This window comes from Gouania willdenowi, chromosome 11, assembly GCF_900634775.1.
Source record: "Gouania willdenowi chromosome 11, fGouWil2.1, whole genome shotgun sequence".
Taxonomy (NCBI): Eukaryota; Metazoa; Chordata; class Actinopteri; order Blenniiformes; family Gobiesocidae; genus Gouania; species Gouania willdenowi.
The window spans coordinates 1739230-1765968 of record NC_041054.1 but is presented as its reverse complement, the minus strand read 5'-3'; the positions used below and the strand labels follow the sequence as shown (position 1 = coordinate 1765968).

Genomic DNA, 26739 nt, shown 5'->3' with positions numbered 1-26739 from the left:
TTTCATCTATTTTAAAGAAAAAATGCTTTCAAAAGTTTCAATAAATTGGATTTAATTGGATAATGAAAGTATCAATATAGTTTTATGTGTTTATTAATTCATTAATCAATTCCTTTTTCGTGAACAAAATTACCAATTTAAGCAATACACTCACTTTACTTCCCCATGTGTCGGTTTTTTAAATTCATGAAATGATTTATAATTAAGAAATAAGCGTTACCAAAAGTCACAAATTAAATTGTGAACACGACCTTACGTTGTGTTAACTATTATCACACTGAAAGTTCTGCCCCATAATCACAATTAGGGTATGTTTAAGAGGAAAAGGGTTAATAGGTGGAAAAATATAAATATGATAAAAAAAATTACATTTTTTCGACATTTTGATGAAAATATTTGAACTCTTCACGTTGGGTTTTCAAAATTCCTCGAGGGGTGAGGTGTATAGCTGCAGTTTGTCAAAGTTTGCTCCATTTTGGAACAGAACCTTGATAATTTACGGGTCAGAGAAGGATTTTAATATGATATGACGTCCAGCTGCTATTTAAAGTGAGCGTTTTTAAAGCTGCTAATGTTCAGGTGTGTGCGTGTGTGTGTATTTATAAAATGCACGTTTCCCCCCCCCCCCCCCCCCACACAATAAGCTGTGAGTTTGTTTTGTTTTACTGTTTAGTGTAAGTTGAGTTATTCCTGGAGGAGGAGAGAGGAAACCACCAAGCTGTCTGTTCAGTGTGTGTATGATATGAACTCATTTACTGTAATAAAGTGTAATGAAAGTGTTCACTCTGTTTTTCTCATTACTACATTTTTTTACAGAATTGTATCCATAAAATGTTCTTAGGGCTGGTAAAACTTATATTTTAAGTAAATAACAAAGGGTTTTTGTTGTTTTGTGTTTTTCTACCATTTTTGTTGTCATTTGTATTTTGTCACTTGTTTTTTTTATTGATGTGTGTTTTTAAAGTCATTTTTTTGTACATTTTTTTGTTCTGCATATTTTATAGAGTTATTTTGCAAGTTTTTTTAGTCATCTTGTGTATTTTTATTTTCATTTTGTATATTTTTTGGGGTTATTTGTAGTCATTTTGTGTGTTTGTAATGTATTTTGGATTTCATTTGTGTTATTGTTTTTTGTACTTTTAGCTTTTTTTTTTTTTTTTTTTGGAATCATTTTGTGTTTATTTTTTTTTTGGGAGCAGAACTAAATTAGATTGATGCCCATATGTGGAACAGAAAAAACAACTACCATTAAGTGTTAACTGACTAATTAGAATTATAGTCAAATTATGTTTTTTCCTTAAAATAGATCAATACCTTTAAAAAAAAAAAAAAAAGATGTGGTTTTTTGTGTTTATGTAAAATTTAGATTTAAAGAACTTTTTTATTTTTTTCCATATATCACATTTGGGTTTTATTATTACAGTAATCAACTTTTAAAAAAAATATTGCTTTGTTTTAATGTTGTAAATTAAGTTAAAACTCAACATTTGAATGTTAATAACCACTAACAGTGATTGATTTAATCGCTTATAGATGTTTTTTCTTTTGGTGCTGGTCATTAGTTGTAGTTCCGGCTGCTTCCTATGGGGGCTGCTCGTGCTACGGTTGTGATTTAATCACTTCCGCCGGAAGTGTTTTCCTTCAGTTTAAAAACAAGCCGACAAAAGGAGCACAGACGGAGTGAAACCTGAAGGTAAACCCGACAAAACACGAAGAATCCATCCGTTAAATTACATTTAACCGGGTGGAAGTATTATGTTTCATATTCACGGTTGTGCTGTTGAAAACCTCAGTAATGTAACGTTTTGCTGTGAGCTAACGTCGTTAGCAAGGCGGCGCCGGTGTTCCGGTTCACCCGGTAACCGGTTTAACTTGTGACTGTTTAGATGTTTTAAATCCAAACAAATGGATTGTGGTTAACTCTGTAGCTTTTGCATATATAGGTGGTTTTGTTGGACTGTCTGGCGCCCAATTAATGAATAAATCTATGTTCATTATTACTTGAATTTTCAAACTGCGAAAAAGTAATGTATCTAATCCACCAATTTCGATTTTAAATAAAGTTAGTTTAGTTATTTTAATATGTACCTAAACCTGGAAAAGCCGTAACCCTAAAACTTCATTTTATTTTTCCTATATTTTTATGTTTATCAGTTTATTACATACATATTTAATCACAGAGTGAGCCACAAAATGTGATTTATCTGAGTCACATTATCAATATTCATGTCATTATTAGAATAATGACTATTATTAGCTTTAACACGGGTAACAACAAATAAAGTTGTTGTGTATGTTTTTCATGTGTTGAATAATTGTGTGTTTCTGATCATTGAATACAGGAGAGAACAAAGGTTTTTTGTCATGTACTGTATATTTTCAGTGTTGTTTTTGTTGACCTTTTGTGTTTTAGTCTTTTTTTTGTATGTGTTTCTCACATTGTGTTTATTTCTGTTGTCATTTTGTGTTTCCTGAATTTATTTGTGTGTTTAACCAGTAATACAGGAGAGAAGAAAGGTTTGTTTTTGTCATTTTTGTTTTTTGATGTGTTTTAGTCGTCTTTTTGTTTTTTATATGGATTTTTTTTTTTTGTATCTTTTTCTTTTATTGTGTATTTTTGTCATTTTGTGTGTTTCTTGAAATATTTTTTGTCTGACCATTAATACAGTAGAGAGCAAAGGTTTTAGTGTGTGTTTGTTGTCATGTACTGTATATTTTTGACCATTGTTTTTATTTGTTGGGCTTTTGTGTGTTTTTATCTCATTGGATGTATTTTTGTTGTTTTTTTGTTTGTTTACTTGGGGGAAGGGCACATAATTGGACAGATTATGTCCAGTTGCCCTCGTCTGCACTATATTTTTTTTAACTAAAATGAGTAACTATTCTTTAACTGTTATACACTTCTTGGTCGATGCAATCTGCGTTTCATTTTTCTGTACTTGTGACGATGACTCAAACACTGTGTGTGTGCAGGAGGAAGCTGAGGGTCATGGCTCGTGGGCAGCAGAAGATTCAATCCCAACAGAAGGCGGCCAAGAAGGCAGCGGAGAAGAAGAAAGGTCAGGGCGCCGACCAGAAGAGCGCGGCCAAGGCGGCGCTGGTTCACACCTGCCCCGTCTGCATGGTGAGCAGACGCTTGTGTTTTCACTTTTAAAAAAAACTTCCCTTTTATCGTCTTTTCCCAATCAGATGTCATTACAGGCTGTTAAACTTCTTTAAATCATGTCAAACATGCTTAATACGATTAATAAAGTTAACTAGTGTCATCAATATCATATTTATTTACCTTTGACGTCTGTCCGTTTACTAAAGATGATACCTTTCAGGCCACACATTTTACGGTGAAAAATGGTCTGGTTTTCCTAAAATATGTTGGTCAGAGTTTAGTCCAGTGTTTTTCAACCTTGGGGTTGGGACCCCATGTGGTGTCGCCTGTAATGTCTAGTAATTGATTTAAAAAAAAAAAAAAAAACTGAATAAAAAATTTATATTTTTAATTATTATTCTTTTACAAATTAAAACAGCACACAATATTTAACGACTGTATTATATTCTTTCATTTTGTCAAAAATAAATCTAGTTAAAAGTAATAATATATATATATATAAAACGTAAAAATATCTGAGCTGACACAACCTGTTACTAATACTGGCAACTCTGTATTTCTAATACAGTAAAAAAAAATGTCTTTGGGGTCATGACCAAAAAAAGGTTGCGAACCACAGGTTTAGTCCGTCATATATTGTTGGTAATTTTGCAGTTGTTGCTTGATTTTATTTGAAATGACCATTTCTGTGATTGTGGAAACTTGGAGCATCTCCTAAACTTTGATATTAACGTTTAAACCAGTAAATAAAGGTTGTAGTTAAATCAACGTGTGTGGTCACAAATGAAACAGTCATTGGTCTGTGAGTTAAAGAAAAATACATTTTTCATACTACATTGTAAAAAGCACACGTTTGGGAATAGTTTCTTTAAAATCAAACATAGAAAGGATCATTTTTGTGCTGAATAAAAAGTTAATTTCTCTAACATGTCGTTTGCTTGTTCCAAAGACCCAAATGCCTGACCCCAAAACATTCAAGCAGCATTTTGAAAGCAAACATCCCAAGTCTCCGATGCCTGCAGAGCTGGTGGACGTTCAGGTGTAGACGCTCTGCAATGGACCTAAAGCTGGTGTGTAGTGACATTTTCCCAAACACTGTAAACTGCTGCTTATGTGCTTTAGACTGTATCCTGATATGGGTTTTTTCAGCACATTGTAGAATGGCCTAAAAACTAAATTTCCCAGCATTCAGTTCACCAAGTCAAATTCCTCGTGTGTATAACATACGCTACATGGCCAATAAAGTTGATTCAGTTTTAACAAGATTTCTGTCCAGTAATATAACAGTAGTGAGTTTGAGTTCATCATATTTCCACTAGTTTTTAAAGTCTTTCCTTATCTAAAAAAAACAAAATCCAATATTTTTGCATTTTGATCCCTCACTGTAATCAGACCTTTTCTTGTATTACTGCGTTGTCATCAAACATTGTCCTCATGGTTATGAAATACATGAAAAATTTTTAGAATTGATTTTCCAATAGTGAAAATTCATGGAATATTTTAACTGTTTGGAATGGATATGTTAAACCACAAAGATGTTAAACGTTATCTCAAAAGTGAAAGCGTTGCATACTTCAGCACGCTAAAAACCAGGAAATACATACGCAAAAAAAATCTTAGTGCTTCAGAACTAAGTCATGGAAATTTGGTGAAATATTTCTGGAAACGTTTTTGAAAAATCATTGTGAAAAAAGTGCGGGAAACGCTGATGTCTTTCCGCCATTTTGAGGTGTTACAAACATCACCTAATGTTTGTAAATGATCTGATTTTCAGATACGCAGCAAACACCAAGTGATCAGCAGAAAGATGATGACCAACACTGGAGCCTGTGGTGATGATGCACAGTAGGAAGGAGTGTGTGAGAACAATGGGGCAGCCCACTCTTGTATTTATTGTTTGTAATGAATGGACCAGCAGGATTTAACGTTAACACTAAAACAAAATGAGAACTAAAGTAATGACAGGTTTTTCACTCAGCTGTCAACACAGCGCCCCCTGGAGGATTAGAAATACTCAGCTTCTATGTTTTAACCTTTTTTTTTAACATAATCTCATGACAAAGTGCATTTTAATTCATTTTACGGCTAATATTCCTTTCTTAATCAAACACAAACTTAACACATTTGCTTTTTTGTGCTTTATTTTGGACCAATTTCAATAAAAACAAATTCAACGACTGATTGTCTCCACTTACATTTTTTTATTTGTGAATCAATTATTGAAGAAATTTTTTTTTTTTTTCAATCTAAACAAGGTGAAGAAGTAGAAATGTGTGAAATGAAGTGAACTATTGACAGTTAGTTTATGTAACATGAATACAGTTATAATATGTTACGTTTCATTATTTCTGACAACTTGTTTTCAGGAAATTTACTTTGATCTCTTGACATGTTTCGACTGTCAACTGCCAGTTTTCTTCATAGGCATCTGCTGATCACTTTTTTGTTTTCATTTTTTACTTCTGCATAATAATTACAGCAAGTTCTTTTAGTTTTATTATTTTAATCATATTTTAAAGTACCATTTTGTCAGACGACGAAAACAAAAAAACATCAAAGTGATCAGCTAACGCCTCTGAGGAAGACTGGCAGACAACAGTCGAAACATGTCAGGAGATCAAAGTAAATGTCATGAAAACCTGTTGTCTGAATAAATGAAACCCTAACATATTATTAAATAAATGAACTTGCTAAATTTAATTGAATACAGTTAATTTGTCTGTTTCCAGAGAAACCTATTTCTCATGCACAAGGACAAAAGTGTTTCGTAATCCAATGATCATTTGAAAATTGATGGTGTGCGTCTCATCCTCTGGATCTGGGGTTCGTCGTTTGGCGTCTCATAAACACCCGCACGTCTTCACCACCATGTTGCGATGCTTTTTGAGGATCACGTTGTTGTTGTCGTCGTAGAACAGGACGGAGATGGGACTGAGCTTTGTGGGGGCACAGCACGCCTTGGGGACCTCGTCGGGCTTCAGCAGGTGAACCTGACACAGAACATACTACATTTTAGACTCCAAAACTGAAATTTATTTTATTTTACCTCAGATTTTGGGTGTTTTATAGATTAATTCCCTTTATTGTCATTCAACATAACATCAGGGATGCATTTGAACGAAATGACGTTGCGATTGCCACAACAAAAACAGTTGCGAGAATACATGAGTAAAAAGAATCTAAAGAAGGATAAAAACCAAGTCAGAGAGGGATATAGTACCAGCCTGTCATGTCGTTAAACCCCTGAAGCTCAGCAGGTCTGGTCCTGGCTAGTTGGTGGATGGAGACCACTGAACATTCCATGTGCCACAGTGGGGTGGCAGTCACCTCAGTGGCATCTGTAATTGTGTCCTTGGGCAAGACACTTTACCCACATTGTCTTGTATGAATGTAGTGTGTGAGTGTTTGTGGTTGGAGGGGCCGATGGTTCACTATGGCAGCCTTGCCTCTGTCAGTCTGCCTCAGGGCAGCTGTGGCTACAATAGTAGCTTATCACCACTAGGTGTGGAGTGAAAGAATAATCCCTTCATTCTGTAAAGCGACTTTGTGTCCAAAAAAGTGCCATATAAAATTGATGCATTATTATAAATATATTGGTGTAAAATGTATGTGTAACAAAAGGTGGATAGAATAAATAATGTTGATGTCTGATGGCAGTTTGGTAGAAGTTTGTCAGATGTATTTCATACATTACTGTATTGTCATCTGTGTTTAAGTATATTCCTCATGTTTCCACTTAGTTTTTAGGGTTTTATTCTGGCCCTATTTCAAAAATGTTCTCCCATTTTTATGTCTTACCCCTGTTTAAGTGTGTTCACCATATTAACATTAGTTTTAGATTCTTACTGTAGCCTTATTTCATTTTTCCCTTACCTCTGATTTGTTTTGAATATTTTTATGCTTTACCTCTGATTTTGGTTAAAATTGAAAAAAAAAAAACAGTCTAAAACCTCGATGTTTATTTGTCACTTACCACTTGTTGGATGAGGGCGTGGTTGGTGGCGTTCATACAGGAGCCCAGAGGGTAGAAACACTCCCCATCACAGTAATACGCCGAATATCCAGTGGGAGCCAAAACCCAGTCCTAAAAACACACATTTGGTATTATTATTGTAACACAAACTGAAAAAGATCATTATTAACTGTTTTAACCTTGTAACTGTACTCGAATGGTCACGTTTTTGCATCTAAGTGGTTTATTTGTTTCACCCTGAACCTCTAAGAGGCGACATAGCAGAAGGAACTATTTTACATTGTTTTTTAAGCTTTGGGTGAATATTTGTTCTAATAATGATTGTTTAATTATATAAGACAATTTTGAAAATTTTTTTTGCATTAACAAAAATACTTTGTTTCCTTTTTCAGATATGTTTTTATTTATGTGAATTGTTTATGTTAGCCTACTGCTCCTTATTTGTTACTATGTAATTTGATCTATATATATATATATATGTCTATGAATTTCCCTTCTTCTGTCTTTCTATAATTCTGAATGTGTGTAAGCAGTAATAATCAGATAAAGTGATGCTAACCTTCCAGCCCAGGTCACTGAAGCTGACGTAGAGCTCGTGTTTCTTACACGGGTCTCCGCCATTGTTGGCATTGCTGCGATCTGCAAAAAATAAAAAAAGGTAAGGCTATCATAAGGCATATTTTTGAAAAAAAAAAAATTGAGTTAGGACCATCATTAGACCCTAAAAACTACTGCAAATATAATGCACATACTTAAACAGGGCTAAGAAAGCAGTAAGGCACAAAAAATGACAAAAAACTAAAATCACCCAAAATCAAAAGTAAGGCTTTAACAAGGCATTTTTTGTTCAAATATTCTGAAAAAAAAAAATTGAGTTAGGACCATCATTAGACCCTAAACACTACTGCAAATATAATGCACATACTTAAACAGGGCTAAGGAAGCAGTAAGGCACAAAAAATGACAAAAAACTAAAATCACCCAAAATCAAAAGTAAGGCTATAACAAGGCATTTTTTTTCAAAAATTTTGAAAAAAAAAAATTGAGTTAGGACCATCATTAGACCCTAAAAACTACTGCAAATATAATGCACATACTTAAACAGGGCTAAGACAGCAGTAAGGCACAAAAAATGACAAAAAACTAAAATCACCCAAAATCAAAAGTAAGGCTATAACAAGGCATTTTTAGTTCAAATATTCCGAAAAAAAAAAAATTGAGTAAGGACCATCATTAGACCCTAAAAACTACTGCAAACATAATGCACATACTTAAACAGGGCTAAAACAGCAGTAAGGCACAAAAAACTAAAATCACCCAAAATCAAAAGTAAGGCTATAACAAGGTATTTTTTTTCAAAAATTTTGAAAAAAAAAAAATTGAGTTAGGATCATCATTAGACCCTAAAAACTACTGCAAATATAATGCACATACTTAAACACGGCTAAGACAGCAGTAAGGCACAAAAAATGACAAAAAACTAAAATCACCCAAAATCAAAAGTAAGGCTATAACAAGGCATTTTTTGTTCAAATATTCCGAAAAAAAAAAATTGAGTTAGGACCATCATTAGACCCTAAAAACTACTGCAAATATAATGCACATATTTAAACAGGGCTAAAACAGTAGTAAGGCACAAAAAATGACAAAAAACTAAAATCACCCAAAATCAAAAGTAAGGCTATAACAAGGCATTTTTTTTCAAAAATTTTGAAAAAAAAAAATTGAGTTAGGACCATCATTAGACCCTAAAAACTACTGCAAATATAATGCACATACTTAAACAGGGCTAAAACAGCAGTAAGGCACAAAAAATTACAAAAAACTAAAATCACCCAAAATCAAAAGTAAGGCTATAACAAGGCATTTTTTTTCAAAAATTTTGAAAAAAAAAAATTGAGTTAGGACCATCATTAGACCCTAAAAACTACTGCAAATATAATGCACATACTTAAACACGGCTAAGACAGCAGTAAGGCACAAAAAATGACAAAAAACTAAAATCACCCAAAATCAAAAGTAAGGCTATAACAAGGCATTTTTTTTCAAAAATTTTGAAAAAAAAAAAATTGAGTTAGGACCATCATTAGACCCTAAAAACTACTGCAAATATAATGCACATACTTAAACAGGGCTAAGACAGCAGTAAGGCACAAAAAATTACAAAAAACTAAAATCACCCAAAATCAAAAGTAAGGCTATAACAAGGCATTTTTTTTCAAAAATTTTGAAAAAAAAAAAATTGAGTTAGGACCATCATTAGACCCTAAAAACTACTGCAAATATAATGCACATACTTAAACAGGGCTAAGAAAGCAGTAAGGCACAAAAAATGACAAAAAACTAAAATCACCCAAAATCAAAAGTAAGGCTATAACAAGGCATTTTTTTTCAAAAATTTTGAAAAAAAAAAAATTGAGTTAGGACCATCATTAGACCCTAAAAACTACTGCAAATATAATGCACATACTTAAACAGGGCTAAGACAGCAGTAAGGCACAAAAAATGACAAAAAACTAAAATCACCCAAAATCAAAAGTAAGGCTATAACAAGGCATTTTTTTTCAAAAATTTTGAAAAAAAAAAAATTGAGTTAGGACCATCATTAGACCCTAAACACTACTGCAAATATAATGCACATACTTAAACAGGGCTAAGGAAGCAGTAAGGCACAAAAAATGACAAAAAACTAAAATCACCCAAAATCAAAAGTAAGGCTATAACAAGGCATTTTTAGTTCAAATATTCCGAAAAAAAAAAATTGAGTTAGGACCATCATTAGACCCTAAAAACTACTGCAAATATAATGCACATACTTAAACAGGGCTAAGAAAGCAGTAAGGCACAAAAAATGACAAAAAACTAAAATCACCCAAAATCAAAAGTAAGGCTATAACAAGGCATTTTTAGTTCAAATATTCCGAAAAAAAAAAAATTGAGTTAGGACCATCATTAGACCCTAAAAACTACTGCAAATATAATGCACATACTTAAACAGGGCTAAAACAGCAGTAAGGCACAAAAAATTACAAAAAACTAAAATCACCCAAAATCAAAAGTAAGGCTATAACAAGGCATTTTTTTTCAAAAATTTTGAAAAAAAAAAAATTGAGTTAGGACCATCATTAGACCCTAAACACTACTGCAAATATAATGCACATACTTAAACAGGGCTAAGGAAGCAGTAAGGCACAAAAAATGACAAAAAACTAAAATCACCCAAAATCAAAAGTAAGGCTATAACAAGGCATTTTTAGTTCAAATATTCCGAAAAAAAAAAATTGAGTTAGGACCATCATTAGACCCTAAAAACTACTGCAAATATAATGCACATACTTAAACAGGGCTAAAACAGCAGTAAGGCACAAAAAATTACAAAAAAATAAAATCACCCAAAATCAAAAGTAAGGCTATAACAAGGCATTTTTTTTTCAAAAATTTTGAAAAAAAAAAATTGAGTTAGGACCATCATTAGACCCTAAAAACTACTGCAAATATAATGCACATACTTAAACACGGCTAAGACAGCAGTAAGGCACAAAAAATGACAAAAAACTAAAATCACCCAAAATCAAAAGTAAGGCTATAACAAGGCATTTTTTTTCAAAAATTTTGAAAAAAAAAAAATTGAGTTAGGACCATCATTAGACCCTAAAAACTACTGCAAATATAATGCACATACTTAAACAGGGCTAAGAAAGCAGTAAGGCACAAAAAATGACAAAAAACTAAAATCACCCAAAATCAAAAGTAAGGCTATAACAAGGCATTTTTTTTCAAAAATTTTGAAAAAAAAAAAATTGAGTTAGGACCATCATTAGACCCTAAAAACTACTGCAAATATAATGCACATACTTAAACAGGGCTAAGAAAGCAGTAAGGCACAAAAAATGACAAAAAACTAAAATCACCCAAAATCAAAAGTAAGGCTATAACAAGGCATTTTTTTTCAAAAATTTTGAAAAAAAAAAAAAATTGAGTTAGGACCATCATTAGACCCTAAAATCTACTGCAAATATAATGCACATACTTAAACAGGGCTGAGAAAGCAGTAAGGCACAAAAAATGACAAAAAACTAAAATCAACCAAAATCAAAAGTAAGGCTATAACAAGGCATTTTATGTTCAAATATTCCGAAAAAAAAAATTGAGTTAGGACCATCATTAGACCCTAAAAACTACTGCAAATATAATGCACATACTTAAACAGGGCTAAGAAAGCAGTAAGGCACAAAAAATGACAAAAAACTAAAATCACCCAAAATCAAAAGTAAGGCTATAACAAGGCATTTTTTTTCAAAAATTTTGAAAAAAAAAAAATTGAGTTAGGACCATCATTAGACCCTAAAAACTACTGCAAATATAATGCACATACTTAAACAGGGCTAAGACAGCAGTAAGGCACAAAAAATGACAAAAAACTAAAATCACCCAAAATCAAAAGTAAGGCTATAACAAGGCATTTTTTTTCAAAAATTTTGAAAAAAAAAAAATTGAGTTAGGACCATCATTAGACCCTAAAAACTACTGCAAATATAATGCACATACTTAAACAGGGCTAAGAAAGCAGTAAGGCACAAAAAATTACAAAAAACTAAAATCACCCAAAATCAAAAGTAAGGCTATAACAAGGCATTTTTTTTCAAAAATTTTGAAAAAAAAAAAATTGAGTTAGGACCATCATTAGACCCTAAAAACTACTGCAAATATAATGCACATACTTAAACAGGGCTAAGAAAGCAGTAAGGCACAAAAAATGACAAAAAACTAAAATCACCCAAAATCAAAAGTAAGGCTATAACAAGGCATTTTTTTTCAAAAATTTTGAAAAAAAAAAAATTGAGTTAGGACCATCATTAGACCCTAAAAACTACTGCAAATATAATGCACATACTTAAACAGGGCTAAGAAAGCAGTAAGGCACAAAAAATGACAAAAAACTAAAATCACCCAAAATCAAAAGTAAGGCTATAACAAGGCATTTTTTGTTCAAATATTCGAAAAAAAAAAATTGAGTTAGGACCATCATTAGACCCTAAAAACTACTGCAAATATAATGCACATACTTAAACAGGGCTAAGAAAGCAGTAAGGCACAAAAAATGACAAAAAACTAAAATCACCCAAAATCAAAAGTAAGGCTATAACAAGGCATTTTTTTTCAAAAATTTTGAAAAAAAAAAAATTGAGTTAGGACCATCATTAGACCCTAAAAACTACTGCAAATATAATGCACATACTTAAACAGGGCTAAGAAAGCAGTAAGGCACAAAAAATGACAAAAAACTAAAATCACCCAAAATCAAAAGTAAGGCTATAACAAGGCATTTTTTTTCAAAAATTTTGAAAAAAAAAAAATTGAGTTAGGACCATCATTAGACCCTAAAAACTACTGCAAATATAATGCACATACTTAAACAGGGCTAAGAAAGCAGTAAGGCACAAAAAATGACAAAAAACTAAAATCACCCAAAATCAAAAGTAAGGCTATAACAAGGCATTTTTTTTCAAAAATTTTGAAAAAAAAAAAACTGAGTTAGGACCATCATTAGACCCTAAAAACTACTGCAAATATAATGCACATACTTAAACAGGGCTAAGAAAGCAGTAAGGCACAAAAAATGACAAAAAACTAAAATCACCCAAAATCAAAAGTAAGGCTATAACAAGGCATTTTTTGTTCAAATATTCCGAAAAAAAAAAATTGAGTTAGGACCATCATTAGACCCTAAAAACTACTGCAAATATAATGCACATACTTAAACAGGGCTAAGAAAGCAGTAAGGCACAAAAAATGACAAAAAACTAAAATCACCCAAAATCAAAAGTAAGGCTATAACAAGGCATTTTTAGTTCAAAAATTTCGAAAAAAAAAAATTGAGTTAGGACCATCATTAGACCCTAAAAACTACTGCAAATATAATGCACATACTTAAACAGGGCTAAGAAAGCAGTAAGGCACAAAAAATGACAAAAAACTAAAATCACCCAAAATCAAAAGTAAGGCTATAACAAGGCATTTTTTTTCAAAAATTTTGAAAAAAAAAAAATTGAGTTAGGACCATCATTAGACCCTAAAAACTACTGCAAATATAATGCACATACTTAAACAGGGCTAAGAAAGCAGTAAGGCACAAAAAATGACAAAAAACTAAAATCACCCAAAATCAAAAGTAAGGCTATAACAAGGCATTTTTTTTTCAAAAATTTTGAAAAAAAAAAAATTGAGTTAGGACCATCATTAGACCCTAAAAACTACTGCAAATATAATGCACATACTTAAACAGGGCTAAGAAAGCAGTAAGGCACAAAAAATGACAAAAAACTAAAATCACCCAAAATCAAAAGTAAGGCTATAACAAGGCATTTTTTTTCAAAAATTTTGAAAAAAAAAAAATTGAGTTAGGACCATCATTAGACCCTAAAAACTACTGCAAATATAATGCACATACTTAAACAGGGCTAAGAAAGCAGTAAGGCACAAAAAATGACAAAAAACTAAAATCACCCAAAATCAAAAGTAAGGCTATAACAAGGCATTTTTTTTCAAAAATTTTGAAAAAAAAAAAAAATTGAGTTAGGACCATCATTAGACCCTAAAAACTACTGCAAATATAATGCACATACTTAAACAGGGCTAAGGAAAGCAGTAAGGCACAAAAAATGACAAAAACTAAAATCACCCAAAATCAAAAGTAAGGCTATAACAAGGCATTTTTTGTTCAAATATTCCGAAAAAAAAAAAATTGAGTTAGGACCATCATTAGACCCTAAAAACTACTGCAAATATAATGCACATACTTAAACAGGGCTAAGAAAGCAGTAAGGCACAAAAAATGACAAAAAACTAAAATCACCCAAAATCAAAAGTAAGGCTATAACAAGGCATTTTTTTTTAAAAATTTTCGAAAAAAAAAATTGAGTTAGGACCATCATTGGGCCCTAAAAACTGCTGCAAATGTAATGCACATACTTAAACAGGGCTAAGAAAGCAGTAAGGCACAAAAAATGACAAAAAACTAAAATCACCCAAAATCAAAAGTAAGGCTATAACAAGGCATTTTTTTTCAAAAATTTTCAAAAAAAAAAATTGAGTTAGGACCATCATTAGACCCTAAAAACTACTGCAAATATAATGCACATACTTAAACAGGGCTAAGAAAGCAGTAAGGCACAAAAAATGACAAAAAACTAAAATCACCCAAAATCAAAAGTAAGGCTATAACAAGGCATTTTTTTTCAAAAATTTTGAAAAAAAAAAAATTGAGTTAGGACCATCATTGGGCCCTAAAAACTACTGCAAATATAATGCACATACTTAAACAGGGCTAAGAAAGCAGTAAGGCACAAAAAATGACAAAAAACTAAAATCACCCAAAATCAAAAGTAAGGCTATAACAAGGCATTTTTTTTCAAAAATTTTCGAAAAAAAAAATTGAGTTAGGACCATCATTAGACCCTAAAAACTACTGCAAATATAATGCACATACTTAAACAGGGCTAAGAAAGCAGTAAGGCACAAAAAATGACAAAAAACTAAAATCACCCAAAATCAAAAGAAAGGCTATAACAAGGCATTTTTTTTCAAAAATTTTGAAAAAAAAAAAATTGAGTTAGGACCATCATTAGACCCTAAAAACTACTGCAAATATAATGCACATACTTAAACAGGGCTAAGAAAGCAGTAAGGCACAAAAAATGACAAAAAACTAAAATCACCCAAAATCAAAAGTAAGGCTATAACAAGGCATTTTTTTTCAAAAATTTTGAAAAAAAAAAAATTGAGTTAGGACCATCATTAGACCCTAAAAACTACTGCAAATATAATGCACATACTTAAACAGGGCTAAGAAAGCAGTAAGGCACAAAAAATGACAAAAAACTAAAATCACCCAAAATCAAAAGTAAGGCTATAACAAGGCATTTTTTTTCAAAAATTTTGAAAAAAAAAAATTGAGTTAGGACCATCATTAGACCCTAAAAACTACTGCAAATATAATGCACATACTTAAACAGGGCTAAGAAAGCAGTAAGGCACAAAAAATGACAAAAAACTAAAATCACCCAAAATCAAAAGTAAGGCTATAACAAGGCATTTTTTTTCAAAAATTTTGAAAAAAAAAAAATTGAGTTAGGACCATCATTAGACCCTAAAAACTACTGCAAATATAATGCACATACTTAAACAGGGCTAAGAAAGCAGTAAGGCACAAAAAATGACAAAAAACTAAAATCACCCAAAATCAAAAGTAAGGCTATAACAAGGCATTTTTTTTTCAAAAATTTCGAAAAAAAAAAATTGAGTTAGGACCATCATTAGACCCTAAAAACTACTGCAAATATAATGCACATACTTAAACAGGGCTAAGAAAGCAGTAAGGCACAAAAAATGACAAAAAACTAAAATCACCCAAAATCAAAAGTAAGGCTATAACAAGGCATTTTTTTTCAAAAATTTCAAAAAAAAAAAAATTGAGTTAGGACCATCATTAGACCCTAAAAACTACTGCAAATATAATGCACATACTTAAACAGGGCTAAGAAAGCAGTAAGGCACAAAAAATGACAAAAAACTAAAATAACCCAAAATCAAAAGTAAGGCTATAACAAGGCATTTTTTTTCAAAAATTTTGAAAAAAAAAAAATTGAGTTAGGACCATCATTAGACCCTAAAAACTACTGCAAATATAATGCACATACTTAAACAGGGCTAAGAAAGCAGTAAGGCACAAAAAATGACAAAAAACTAAAATCACCCAAAATCAAAAGTAAGGCTATAACAAGGCATTTTTTTTCAAAAATTTTGAAAAAAAAAAAATTGAGTTAGGACCATCATTAGACCCTAAAAACTACTGCAAATATAATGCACATACTTAAACAGGGCTAAGAAAGCAGTAAGGCACAAAAAATGACAAAAAACTAAAATCACCCAAAATCAAAAGTAAGGCTATAACAAGGCATTTTTTTTCAAAATTTTGAAAAAAAAAAAATTGAGTTAGGACCATCATTAGACCCTAAAAACTACTGCAAATATAATGCACATACTTAAACAGGGCTAAGAAAGCAGTAAGGCACAAAAAATGACAAAAAACTAAAATCACCCAAAATCAAAAGTAAGGCTATAACAAGGCATTTTTTTTCAAAAATTTTGAAAAAAAAAAAATTGAGTTAGGACCATCATTAGACCCTAAAAACTACTGCAAATATAATGCACATACTTAAACAGGGCTAAGAAAGCAGTAAGGCACAAAAAATGACAAAAAATTAAAATCACCCAAAATCAAAAGTAAGGCTATAACAAGGCATTTTTTTTCAAAAATTTTGAAAAAAAAAAAATTGAGTTAGGACCATCATTAGACCCTAAAAACTACTGCAAATATAATGCACATACTTAAACAGGGCTAAGAAAGCAGTAAGGCACAAAAAATGACAAAAAACTAAAATCACCCAAAATCAAAAGTAAGGCTATAACAAGGCATTTTTTTTCAAAAATTTTGAAAAAAAAAAAATTGAGTTAGGACCATCATTAGACCCTAAAAACTACTGCAAATATAATGCACATACTTAAACAGGGCTAAGAAAGCAGTAAGGCACAAAAAATGACAAAAAACTAAAATCACCCAAAATCAAAAGTAAGGCTATAACAAGGCATTTTTTTTTCAAAAAATTTAGAAAAAAAAAAAATTGAGTTAGGACCATCATTAGACCCTAAAAACTTCTGCAAATATAATGCACATACTTAAACAGGGCTAAGAAAGCAGTAAGGCACAAAAAATGACAAAAAACTAAAATCACCCAAAATCAAAAGTAAGGCTATAACAAGGCATTTTTTTTCAAAAATTTTGAAAAAAAAAAATTGAGTTAGGACCATCATTAGACCCTAAAAACTACTGCAAATATAATGCACATACTTAAACAGGGCTAAGAAAGCAGTAAGGCACAAAAAATGACAAAAAACTAAAATCACCCAAAATCAAAAGTAAGGCTATAACAAGGCATTTTTTTTCAAAAATTTTGAAAAAAAAAAAATTGAGTTAGGACCATCATTAGACCCTAAAAACTACTGCAAATATAATGCACATACTTAAACAGGGCTAAGAAAGCAGTAAGGCACAAAAAATGACAAAAAACTAAAATCACCCAAAATCAAAAGTAAGGCTATAACAAGGCATTTTTTTTCAAAAATTTTGAAAAAAAAAAATTGAGTTAGGACCATCATTAGACCCTAAAAACTACTGCAAATATAATGCACATACTTAAACAGGGCTAAGAAAGCAGTAAGGCACAAAAAATGACAAAAAACTAAAATCACCCAAAATCAAAAGTAAGGCTATAACAAGGCATTTTTTTTCAAAAATTTGAAAAAAAAAAAATTGAGTTAGGACCATCATTAGACCCTAAAAACTACTGCAAATATAATGCACATACTTAAACAGGGCTAAGAAAGCAGTAAGGCACAAAAAATGACAAAAAACTAAAATCACCCAAAATCAAAAGTAAGGCTATAACAAGGCATTTTTTTTCAAAAATTTTGAAAAAAAAAAATTGAGTTAGGACCATCATTAGACCCTAAAAACTACTGCAAATATAATGCACATACTTAAACAGGGCTAAGAAAGCAGTAAGGCACAAAAAATGACAAAAAACTAAAATCACCCAAAATCAAAAGTAAGGCTATAACAAGGCATTTTTTTTCAAAAATTTTGAAAAAAAAAAAATTGAGTTAGGACCATCATTAGACCCTAAAAACTACTGCAAATATAATGCACATACTTAAACAGGGCTAAGAAAGCAGTAAGGCACAAAAAATGACAAAAAACTAAAATCACCCAAAATCAAAAGTAAGGCTATAACAAGGCATTTTTTTTCAAAAATTTTGAAAAAAAAAAATTGAGTTAGGACCATCATTAGACCCTAAAAACTACTGCAAATATAATGCACATACTTAAACAGGGCTAAGAAAGCAGTAAGGCACAAAAAATGACAAAAACTAAAATCACCCAAAATCAAAAGTAAGGCTATAACAAGGCATTTTTTTTTCAAAAATTTCGAAAAAAAAAAATTGAGTTAGGACCATCATTAGACCCTAAAAACTACTGCAAATATAATGCACATACTTAAACAGGGCTAAGAAAGCAGTAAGGCACAAAAATGACAAAAAACTAAAATCACCCAAAATCAAAAGTAAGGCTATAACAAGGCATTTTTTTTCAAAAATTTTGAAAAAAAAAAATTGAGTTAGGACCATCATTAGACCCTAAAAACTACTGCAAATATAATGCACATACTTAAACAGGGCTAAGAAAGCAGTAAGGCACAAAAAATGACAAAAACTAAAATCACCCAAAATCAAAAGTAAGGCTATAACAAGGCATTTTTTTTCAAAAATTTTGAAAAAAAAAAATTGAGTTAGGACCATCATTAGACCCTAAAAACTACTGCAAATATAATGCACATACTTAAACAGGGCTAAGAAAGCAGTAAGGCACAAAAAATGACAAAAAACTAAAATCACCCAAAATCAAAAGTAAGGCTATAACAAGGCATTTTTTTTCAAAAATTTTGAAAAAAAAAAAAATGAGTTAGGACCATCATTAGACCCTAAAAACTACTGCAAATATAATGCACATACTTAAACAGGGCTGAGAAAGCAGTAAGGCACAAAAAATGACAAAAAACTAAAATCACCCAAAATCAAAAGTAAGGCTATAACAAGGCATTTTTTTTCAAAAATTTTGAAAAAAATAAATTGAGTTAGGACCATCATTAGACCCTAAAAACTACTGCAAATATAATGCACATACTTAAACAGGGCTAAGAAAGCAGTAAGGCACAAAAAATGACAAAAAACTAAAATCACCCAAAATCAAAAGTAAGGCTATAACAAGGCATTTTTTTTCAAAATTTTGGAAAAAAAAAATTGAGTTAGGACCATCATTAGACCCTAAAAACTACTGCAAATATAATGCACATACTTAAACAGGGCTAAGAAAGCAGTAAGGCACAAAAAATGACAAAAAACTAAAATCACCCAAAATCAAAAGTAAGGCTATAACAAGGCATTTTTTTTCAAAAATTTTGAAAAAAAAAAAAATTGAGTTAGGACCATCATTAGACCCTAAAAACTACTGCAAATATAATGCACATACTTAAACAGGGCTAAGAAAGCAGTAAGGCACAAAAAATGACAAAAAACTAAAATCACCCAAAATCAAAAGTAAGGCTATAACAAGGCATTTTTTTCAAAAATTTTGATAAAAAAAAAATTGAGTTAGGACCATCATTAGACCCTAAAAACTACTGCAAATATAATGCACATACTTAAACAGGGCTAAGAAAGCAGTAAGGCACAAAAAATGACAAAAAACTAAAATCACCCAAAATCAAAAGTAAGGCTATAACAAGGCATTTTTTTTCAAAAATTTTGAAAAAAAAAAAATTGAGTTAGGACCATCATTAGACCCTAAAAACTACTGCAAATATAATGCACATACTTAAACAGGGCTAAGAAAGCAGTAAGGCACAAAAAATGACAAAAAACTAAAATCACCCAAAATCAAAAGTAAGGCTATAACAAGGCATTTTTTTTTCAAAATTTTGGAAAAAATAAATTGAGTTAGGACCATCATTAGACCCTAAAAACTACTGCAAATATAATGCACATACTTAAACAGGGCTAAGAAAGCAGTAAGGCACAAAAAATGACAAAAAACTAAAATCACCCAAAATCAAAAGTAAGGCTATAACAAGGCATTTTTTTTCAAAATTTCGAAAAAAAAAAATTGAGTTAGGACCATCATTAGACCCTAAAAACTACTGCAAATATAATGCACATACTTAAACAGGGCTAAGAAAGCAGTAAGGCACAAAAAATGACAAAAAACTAAAATCACCCAAAATCAAAAGTAAGGCTATAACAAGGCATTTTTGTTCAAATATTCCGAAAAAAAAAATTGAGTTAGGACCATCATTAGACCCTAAAAACTACTGCAAATATAATGCACATACTTAAACAGGGCTAAGAAAGCAGTAAGGCACAAAAAATGACAAAAAACTAAAATCACCCAAAATCAAAAGTAAGGCTATAACAAGGCATTTTTTTTCAAAAATTTGAAAAAAAAAAATTGAGTTAGGACCATCATTAGACCCTAAAAACTACTGCAAATATAATGCACATACTTAAACAGGGCTAAGACAGCAGTAAGGCACAAAAAATGACAAAAAACTAAAATCACCCAAAATCAAAAGTAAGGCTATAACAAGGCATTTTTTTTCAAAAATTTTGAAAAAAAAAAATTGAGTTAGGACCATCATTAGACCCTAAAAACTACTGCAAATATAATGCACATACTTAAACAGGGCTAAGAAAGCAGTAAGGCACAAAAAATGACAAAAAACTAAAATCACCCAAAATCAAAAGTAAGGCTATAACAAGGCATTTTTTTTCAAAAATTTTGAAAAAAAAAAATTGAGTTAGGACCATCATTAGACCCTAAAAACTACTGCAAATATAATGCACATACTTAAACAGGGCTAAGAAAGCAGTAAGGCACAAAAAATGACAAAAAACTAAAATCACCCAAAATCAAAAGTAAGGCTATAACAAGGCATTTTTTTTCAAAAATTTTGAAAAAAAAAAATTGAGTTAGGACCATCATTAGACCCTAAAAACTACTGCAAATATAATGCACATACTTAAACAGGGCTAAGAAAGCAGTAAGGCACAAAAAATGACAAAAAACTAAAATCACCCAAAATCAAAAGTAAGGCTATAACAAGGCATTTTTTTTCAAAAATTTTGAAAAAAAAAATTTGAGTTAGGACCATCATTAGACCCTAAAAACTACTGCAAATATAATGCACATACTTAAACAGGGCTGAGAAAGCAGTAAGGCACAAAAAATGACAAAAAACTAAAATCACCCAAAATCAAAAGTAAGGCTATAACAAGGCATTTTTTTTCAAAAATTTTGAAAAAAAAAAAATTGAGTTAGGACCATCATTAGACCCTAAAAACTACTGCAAATATAATGCACATACTTAAACAGGGCTAAGAAAGCAGTAAGGCACAAAAAATGACAAAAAACTAAAATCACCCAAAATCAAAAGTAAGGCTATAACAAGGCATTTTTTTTCAAAAATTTTGAAAAAAAAAAATTGAGTTAGGACCATCATTAGACCCTAAAAACTACTGCAAATATAATGCACATACTTAAACAGGGCTAAGAAAGCAGTAAGGCACAAAAAATGACAAAAAACTAAAATCACCCAAAATCAAAAGTAAGGCTATAACAAGGCATTTTTTTTCAAAAATTTTGAAAAAAAAAAAATTGAGTTAGGACCATCATTAGACCCTAAAAACTACTGCAAATATAATGCACATACTTAAACAGGGCTAAGAAAGCAGTAAGGCACAAAAAATGACAAAAAACTAAAATCACCCAAAATCAAAAGTAAGGCTATAACAAGGCATTTTTTTTCAAAAATTTTGAAAAAAAAAAAATTGAGTTAGGACCATCATTAGACCCTAAAAACTACTGCAAATATAATGCACATACTTAAACAGGGCTAAGAAAGCAGTAAGGCACAAAAAATGACAAAAAACTAAAATCACCCAAAATCAAAAGTAAGGCTATAACAAGGCATTTTTTTTCAAAAATTTTGAAAAAAAAAAAATTGAGTTAGGACCATCATTAGACCCTAAAAACTACTGCAAATATAATGCACATACTTAAACAGGGCTAAGAAAGCAGTAAGGCACAAAAAATGACAAAAAACTAAAATCACCCAAAATCAAAAGTAAGGCTATAACAAGGCATTTTTTTTCAAAAATTTTGAAAAAAAAAAAATTGAGTTAGGACCATCATTAGACCCTAAAAACTACTGCAAATATAATGCACATACTTAAACAGGGCTAAGAAAGCAGTAAGGCACAAAAAATGACAAAAAAAAAAAATCACCCAAAATCAAAAGTAAGGCTATAACAAGGCATTTTTTTTCAAAAATTTTGAAAAAAAAAAAATTGAGTTATGACCATCATTAGACCCTAAAAACTACTGCAAATATAATGCACATACTTAAACAGGGCTAAGAAAGCAGTAAGGCACAAAAAATGACAAAAAACTAAAATCACCCAAAATCAAAAGTAAGGCTATAACAAGGCATTTTTTTTCAAATATTTCGAAAAAAAAAAATTGAGTTAGGACCATCATTAGACCCTAAAAACTACTGCAAATATAATGCACATACTTAAACAGGGCTAAGAAAGCAGTAAGGCACAAAAAATGACAAAAAACTAAAATCACCCAAAATCAAAAGTAAGGCTATAACAAGGCATTTTTTTTCAAAAATTTTAAAAAAAAAAAAATTGAGTTAGGACCATCATTAGACCCTAAAAACTACTGCAAATATAATGCACATACTTAAACAGGGCTAAGAAAGCAGTAAGGCACAAAAAATGACAAAAAACTAAAATCACCCAAAATCAAAAGTAAGGCTATAACAAGGCATTTTTTTTCAAAAATTTTGAAAAAAAAAAAATTGAGTTAGGACCATCATTAGACCCTAAAAACTACTGCAAATATAATGCACATACTTAAACAGGGCTAAGAAAGCAGTAAGGCACAAAAAATGACAAAAAACTAAAAACACCCAAAATCAAAAGTAAGGCTATAACAAGGCATTTTTTTTCAAAAATTTTGAAAAAAAAAAAATTGAGTTAGGACCATCATTAGACCCTAAAAACTACTGCAAATATAATGCACATACTTAAACAGGGCTAAGAAAGCAGTAAGGCACAAAAAATGACAAAAAACTAAAATCACCCAAAATCAAAAGTAAGGCTATAACAAGGCATTTTTTTTCAAAAATTTTGAAAAAAAAAAAATTGAGTTAGGACCATCATTAGACCCTAAAAACTACTGCAAATATAATGCACATACTTAAACAGGGCTAAGACAGCAGTAAGGCACAAAAAATGACAAAAAACTAAAATCACCCAAAATCAAAAGTAAGGCTATAACAAGGCATTTTTTGTTCAAATATTCTGAAAAAAAAAAATTGAGTTAGGACCATCATTAGACCCTAAAAACTACTGCAAATATAATGCACATACTTAAACAGGGCTAAAACAGCAGTAAGGCACAAAAATTTACAAAAAACTAAAATCACCCAAAATCAAAAGTAAGGCTATAACAAGGCATTTTTTTTCAAAAATTTTGAAAAAAAAAAATTGAGTTAGGACCATCATTAGACCCTAAAAACTACTGCAAATATAATGCACATACTTAAACGGTGCTAAGAAAGCAGTAAGGCACAAAAAATGAAAAAACTAAAATCACCCAAAATCAAAAGTAAGGCTATAACAAGGCATTTTTTTTTCAAAAATTTTGAAAAAAAAAAAATTGAGTTAGGACCATCATTAGACCCTAAAAACTACTGCAAATATAATGCACATACTTAAACAGGGCTAAGAAAGCAGTAAGGCACAAAAAATGACAAAAAACTAAAATCACCCAAAATCAAAAGTAAGGCTATAACAAGGCATTTTTTTTTCAAAAATTTTGAAAAAAAAAAAATTGAGTTAGGACCATCATTAGACCCTAAAAACTACTGCAAATATAATGCACATACTTAAACAGGGCTAAGAAAGCAGTAAGGCACAAAAAATGACAAAAAAACTAAAATCACCCAAAATCAAAAGTAAGGCTATAACAAGGCATTTTTTTTCAAAAATTTTGAAAAAAAAAAAATTGAGTTAGGACCATCATTAGACCCTAAACACTACTGCAAATATAATGCACATACTTAAACAGGGCTAAGGAAGCAGTAAGGCACAAAAAATGACAAAAAACTAAAATCACCCAAAATCAAAAGTAAGGCTATAACAAGGCATTTTTAGTTCAAATATTCCGAAAAAAAAAAAATTGAGTTAGGACCATCATTAGACCCTAAAAACTACTGCAAATATAATGCACATACTTAAACAGGGCTAAGAAAGCAGTAAGGCACAAAAAATGACAAAAAACTAAAATCACCCAAAATCAAAAGTAAGGCTATAACAAGGCATTTTTTGTTCAAATATTCCGAAAAAAAAATTTGAGTTAGGACCATCATTAGACCCTAAAAACTACTGCAAATTTAATGCACATACTTAAACAGGGCTAAAACAGCAGTAAGGCACAAAAAATTACAAAAAACTAAAATCACCCAAAATCAAAAGTAAGGCTATAGCAAGGCATTTTTTTTCAAAAATTTTGAAAAAAAAAAATTGAGTTAGGACCATCATTAGACCCTAAAAACTACTGCAAATATAATGCACATACTTAAACAGGGCTAAGACAGCAGTAAGGCACAAAAAATTACAAAAAACTAAAATCACCCAAAATCAAAAGTAAGGCTATAACAAGGCATTTTTTTTCAAAAATTTTGAAAAAAAAAAAATTGAGTTAGGACCATCATTAGACCCTAAAAACTACTGCAAATATAATGCACATATTTAAACAGGGCTAAAACAGCAGTAAGGCACAAAAAATTACAAAAAACTAAAATCACCCAAAATCAAAAGAAAGGCTATAACAAGGCATTTTTTTTCAAAAATTTTGAAAAAAAAAAAATTGAGTTAGGACCATCATTAGACCCTAAAAACTACTGCAAACATAATGCACATACTTAAACAGGGCTAAAACAGCAGTAAGGCACAAAAAATGACAAAAAACTAAAATCACCCAAAATCGAAAGTAAGGCTATAACAAGGCATTTTTTTTTCAAATATTCCGAAAAAAAAAAATTGAGTTAGGACCATCATTAGACCCTAAAAACTACTGCAAATATAATGCACATACTTAAACAGGGCTAAGAAAGCAGTATGGCACAAAAAATGACAAAAAACTAAAATCACCCAAAATCAGAGGTAAGGCATATTTTTCAAAAATTAAAATAAATAAATAAATAAATAAAAATAAATTGAGTCAGGAGCATCGTTAGACCCCAAAAACTACTGCAAATATAGTGCACATACTTAAAATGGGTTAAGAATGCAATAAGGCACAAAAAATGACAAAGGTTTAAAAATCACCCAAAATCGGAGGTAAGGCATATTTTTCCAAAATTAAAAAAAAAAAAAAAAAAATTTGAGGTAGGACCATCATTAGACCCTAAAAACTACTGCAAATATAGTGCACATACTTAAAATGGGTTAAGAATGCAGTAAGGCAAAAAACTGACAAAAATCAAAAAATCACCCAAAATCAGAGGTAAGGCTATAGCAAGGCATCAATTTGAAATTTGAAACATGAATCAAGGCTATTGTTCATTATAAATGTTAATTATTTACAATCTCTAAATAAATGAAGTAAACAAATGAGTCTTACTGTGGATGCTTGGTACTGGGAGGTCATATTTAGGTTTCCTCCTGCGGGGGTGAGGCTTCACAGCCCGTGGTGGACGACAGGGAATCTGATTCTCTCTGAAGAAGGTCACCATGAAGGGCTGTTTGGACCGGGGTCCTCTGCGACCTACCAGGCCAATCCAGCCTGCAGACAGCGAGCGGTCTGAGAGGGAAACATGGGAAATGAAAACACTGCAGGAACATGGCTCTAAATCTTTCTACAATCTACTGTATGTTATTGTTTTATTCTCCTAACCTTCCTCGGTCTCCACGTAGAGGCGGATGCCGAGGTTGCTGCGAGGGTGGAGCAGCCAGTGGTTGGAGGCCGTCGTCACATCAAAGGCCAACCAGCCTTCCTGTCCTGCAGCCACCGACTGCATGTCCAGCAGAACCAGCTCTGGTTCTCTGAGGGAAGAGAAAACATGATTTAGATCAGACAACTGGTGGTACTGGGGCCATGTGCAACCCTCAGCCAAATCTTGTGCATCCTCCTAATAGTCAATGCACACATTTTCTCCGGAAATACACAAAATGACAATAAAAGGACTAAAAAAACACAAAATAATAACAATAGTACACAAAATGACAAATGAACACATAAAATGGCTTCAAAAAGACACAAAATGACATAAAAAATGACTCCAAAAACAAAAAAGGGCTTCATAAAGACAACAAAAATGGCTTGAGTCAGAAGCTAAACTGCTCCTATAAATTAAAGAGTGAAGAAGAAGTGAGTCCACCTGTGTCTGCTCTCTCTCTGGATCTCGTAGACAGAGATGTGTAGAGTCCTGTTTGCTCTCTGGCCCATTGTCAACGTCTTATAAATCCGAAATTCTGCCGCCGTCACTGTCTCACCCTGAGGGAGAGGGGTCAGGTCGAAGCGGAACTCCTTCCAGTAGGGCCGAGGCTGCAGGAGGTCACGCTCCTGCTCCACTGTGGGAAATAAACCATCAAGGACCAGTTTAAACTCAAATATTAAATTCATTTAAAAAGCCACTAATGTCTTTCAATGACATGTGGTACAAAGCAGCCTTTTATTAATAAAGCAGTTTTTTTGCAAACCAGAGCCAACAAACATGTCAAAGTTTGATCATCTTATTGTCTAATATTCAAAGTCTCAAAAGGTTTTATGTAGTGCCAGTCCACTATGAATCGAGTTCAAACAACAGCAACCAGTCCAAAGCCAGTATAAGCAAAATAAATAAAATCAACCAAACATTAGTTCATCCCATAAAAACACAACAAACACATTTAAAACATCAGCTGATAGTTT

General features: G+C 31.3%; 2 protein-coding genes across 2 annotated transcripts in view; one reads left to right on the top strand and one right to left on the bottom strand.

Moving 5' to 3' along the window:
- Positions 1–1595: 1595 nt before the first annotated feature.
- On the top strand, positions 1596–5285 carry LOC114472267 (zinc finger protein 706). Its single transcript, XM_028461466.1, has 4 exons — positions 1596–1693; positions 2974–3124; positions 4056–4176; positions 4881–5285. The coding sequence occupies exons 2-3, from the start codon at positions 2990–2992 to the stop codon at positions 4149–4151; spliced, it is 231 nt and encodes a 76-aa protein (XP_028317267.1). The 5' UTR covers positions 1596–1693; positions 2974–2989; the 3' UTR covers positions 4152–4176; positions 4881–5285.
- Positions 5286–5383: 98 nt separating this feature from the next.
- bmp8a (bone morphogenetic protein 8a) overlaps positions 5384–26739 on the bottom strand; it is a 28951-nt gene continuing 7595 nt past the window's right edge. Inside the window, exons 2-7 of the mRNA XM_028461059.1 lie at positions 26207–26399; positions 25723–25871; positions 25450–25629; positions 7639–7718; positions 7080–7190; positions 5384–6096 (exon numbers count right to left, since the gene is read on the bottom strand). Coding sequence (XP_028316860.1) covers positions 5947–6096; positions 7080–7190; positions 7639–7718; positions 25450–25629; positions 25723–25871; positions 26207–26399 — 863 coding nt within the window. The 3' untranslated portion in view covers positions 5384–5946. The remainder of the gene's footprint in view (positions 6097–7079; positions 7191–7638; positions 7719–25449; positions 25630–25722; positions 25872–26206; positions 26400–26739) is intronic.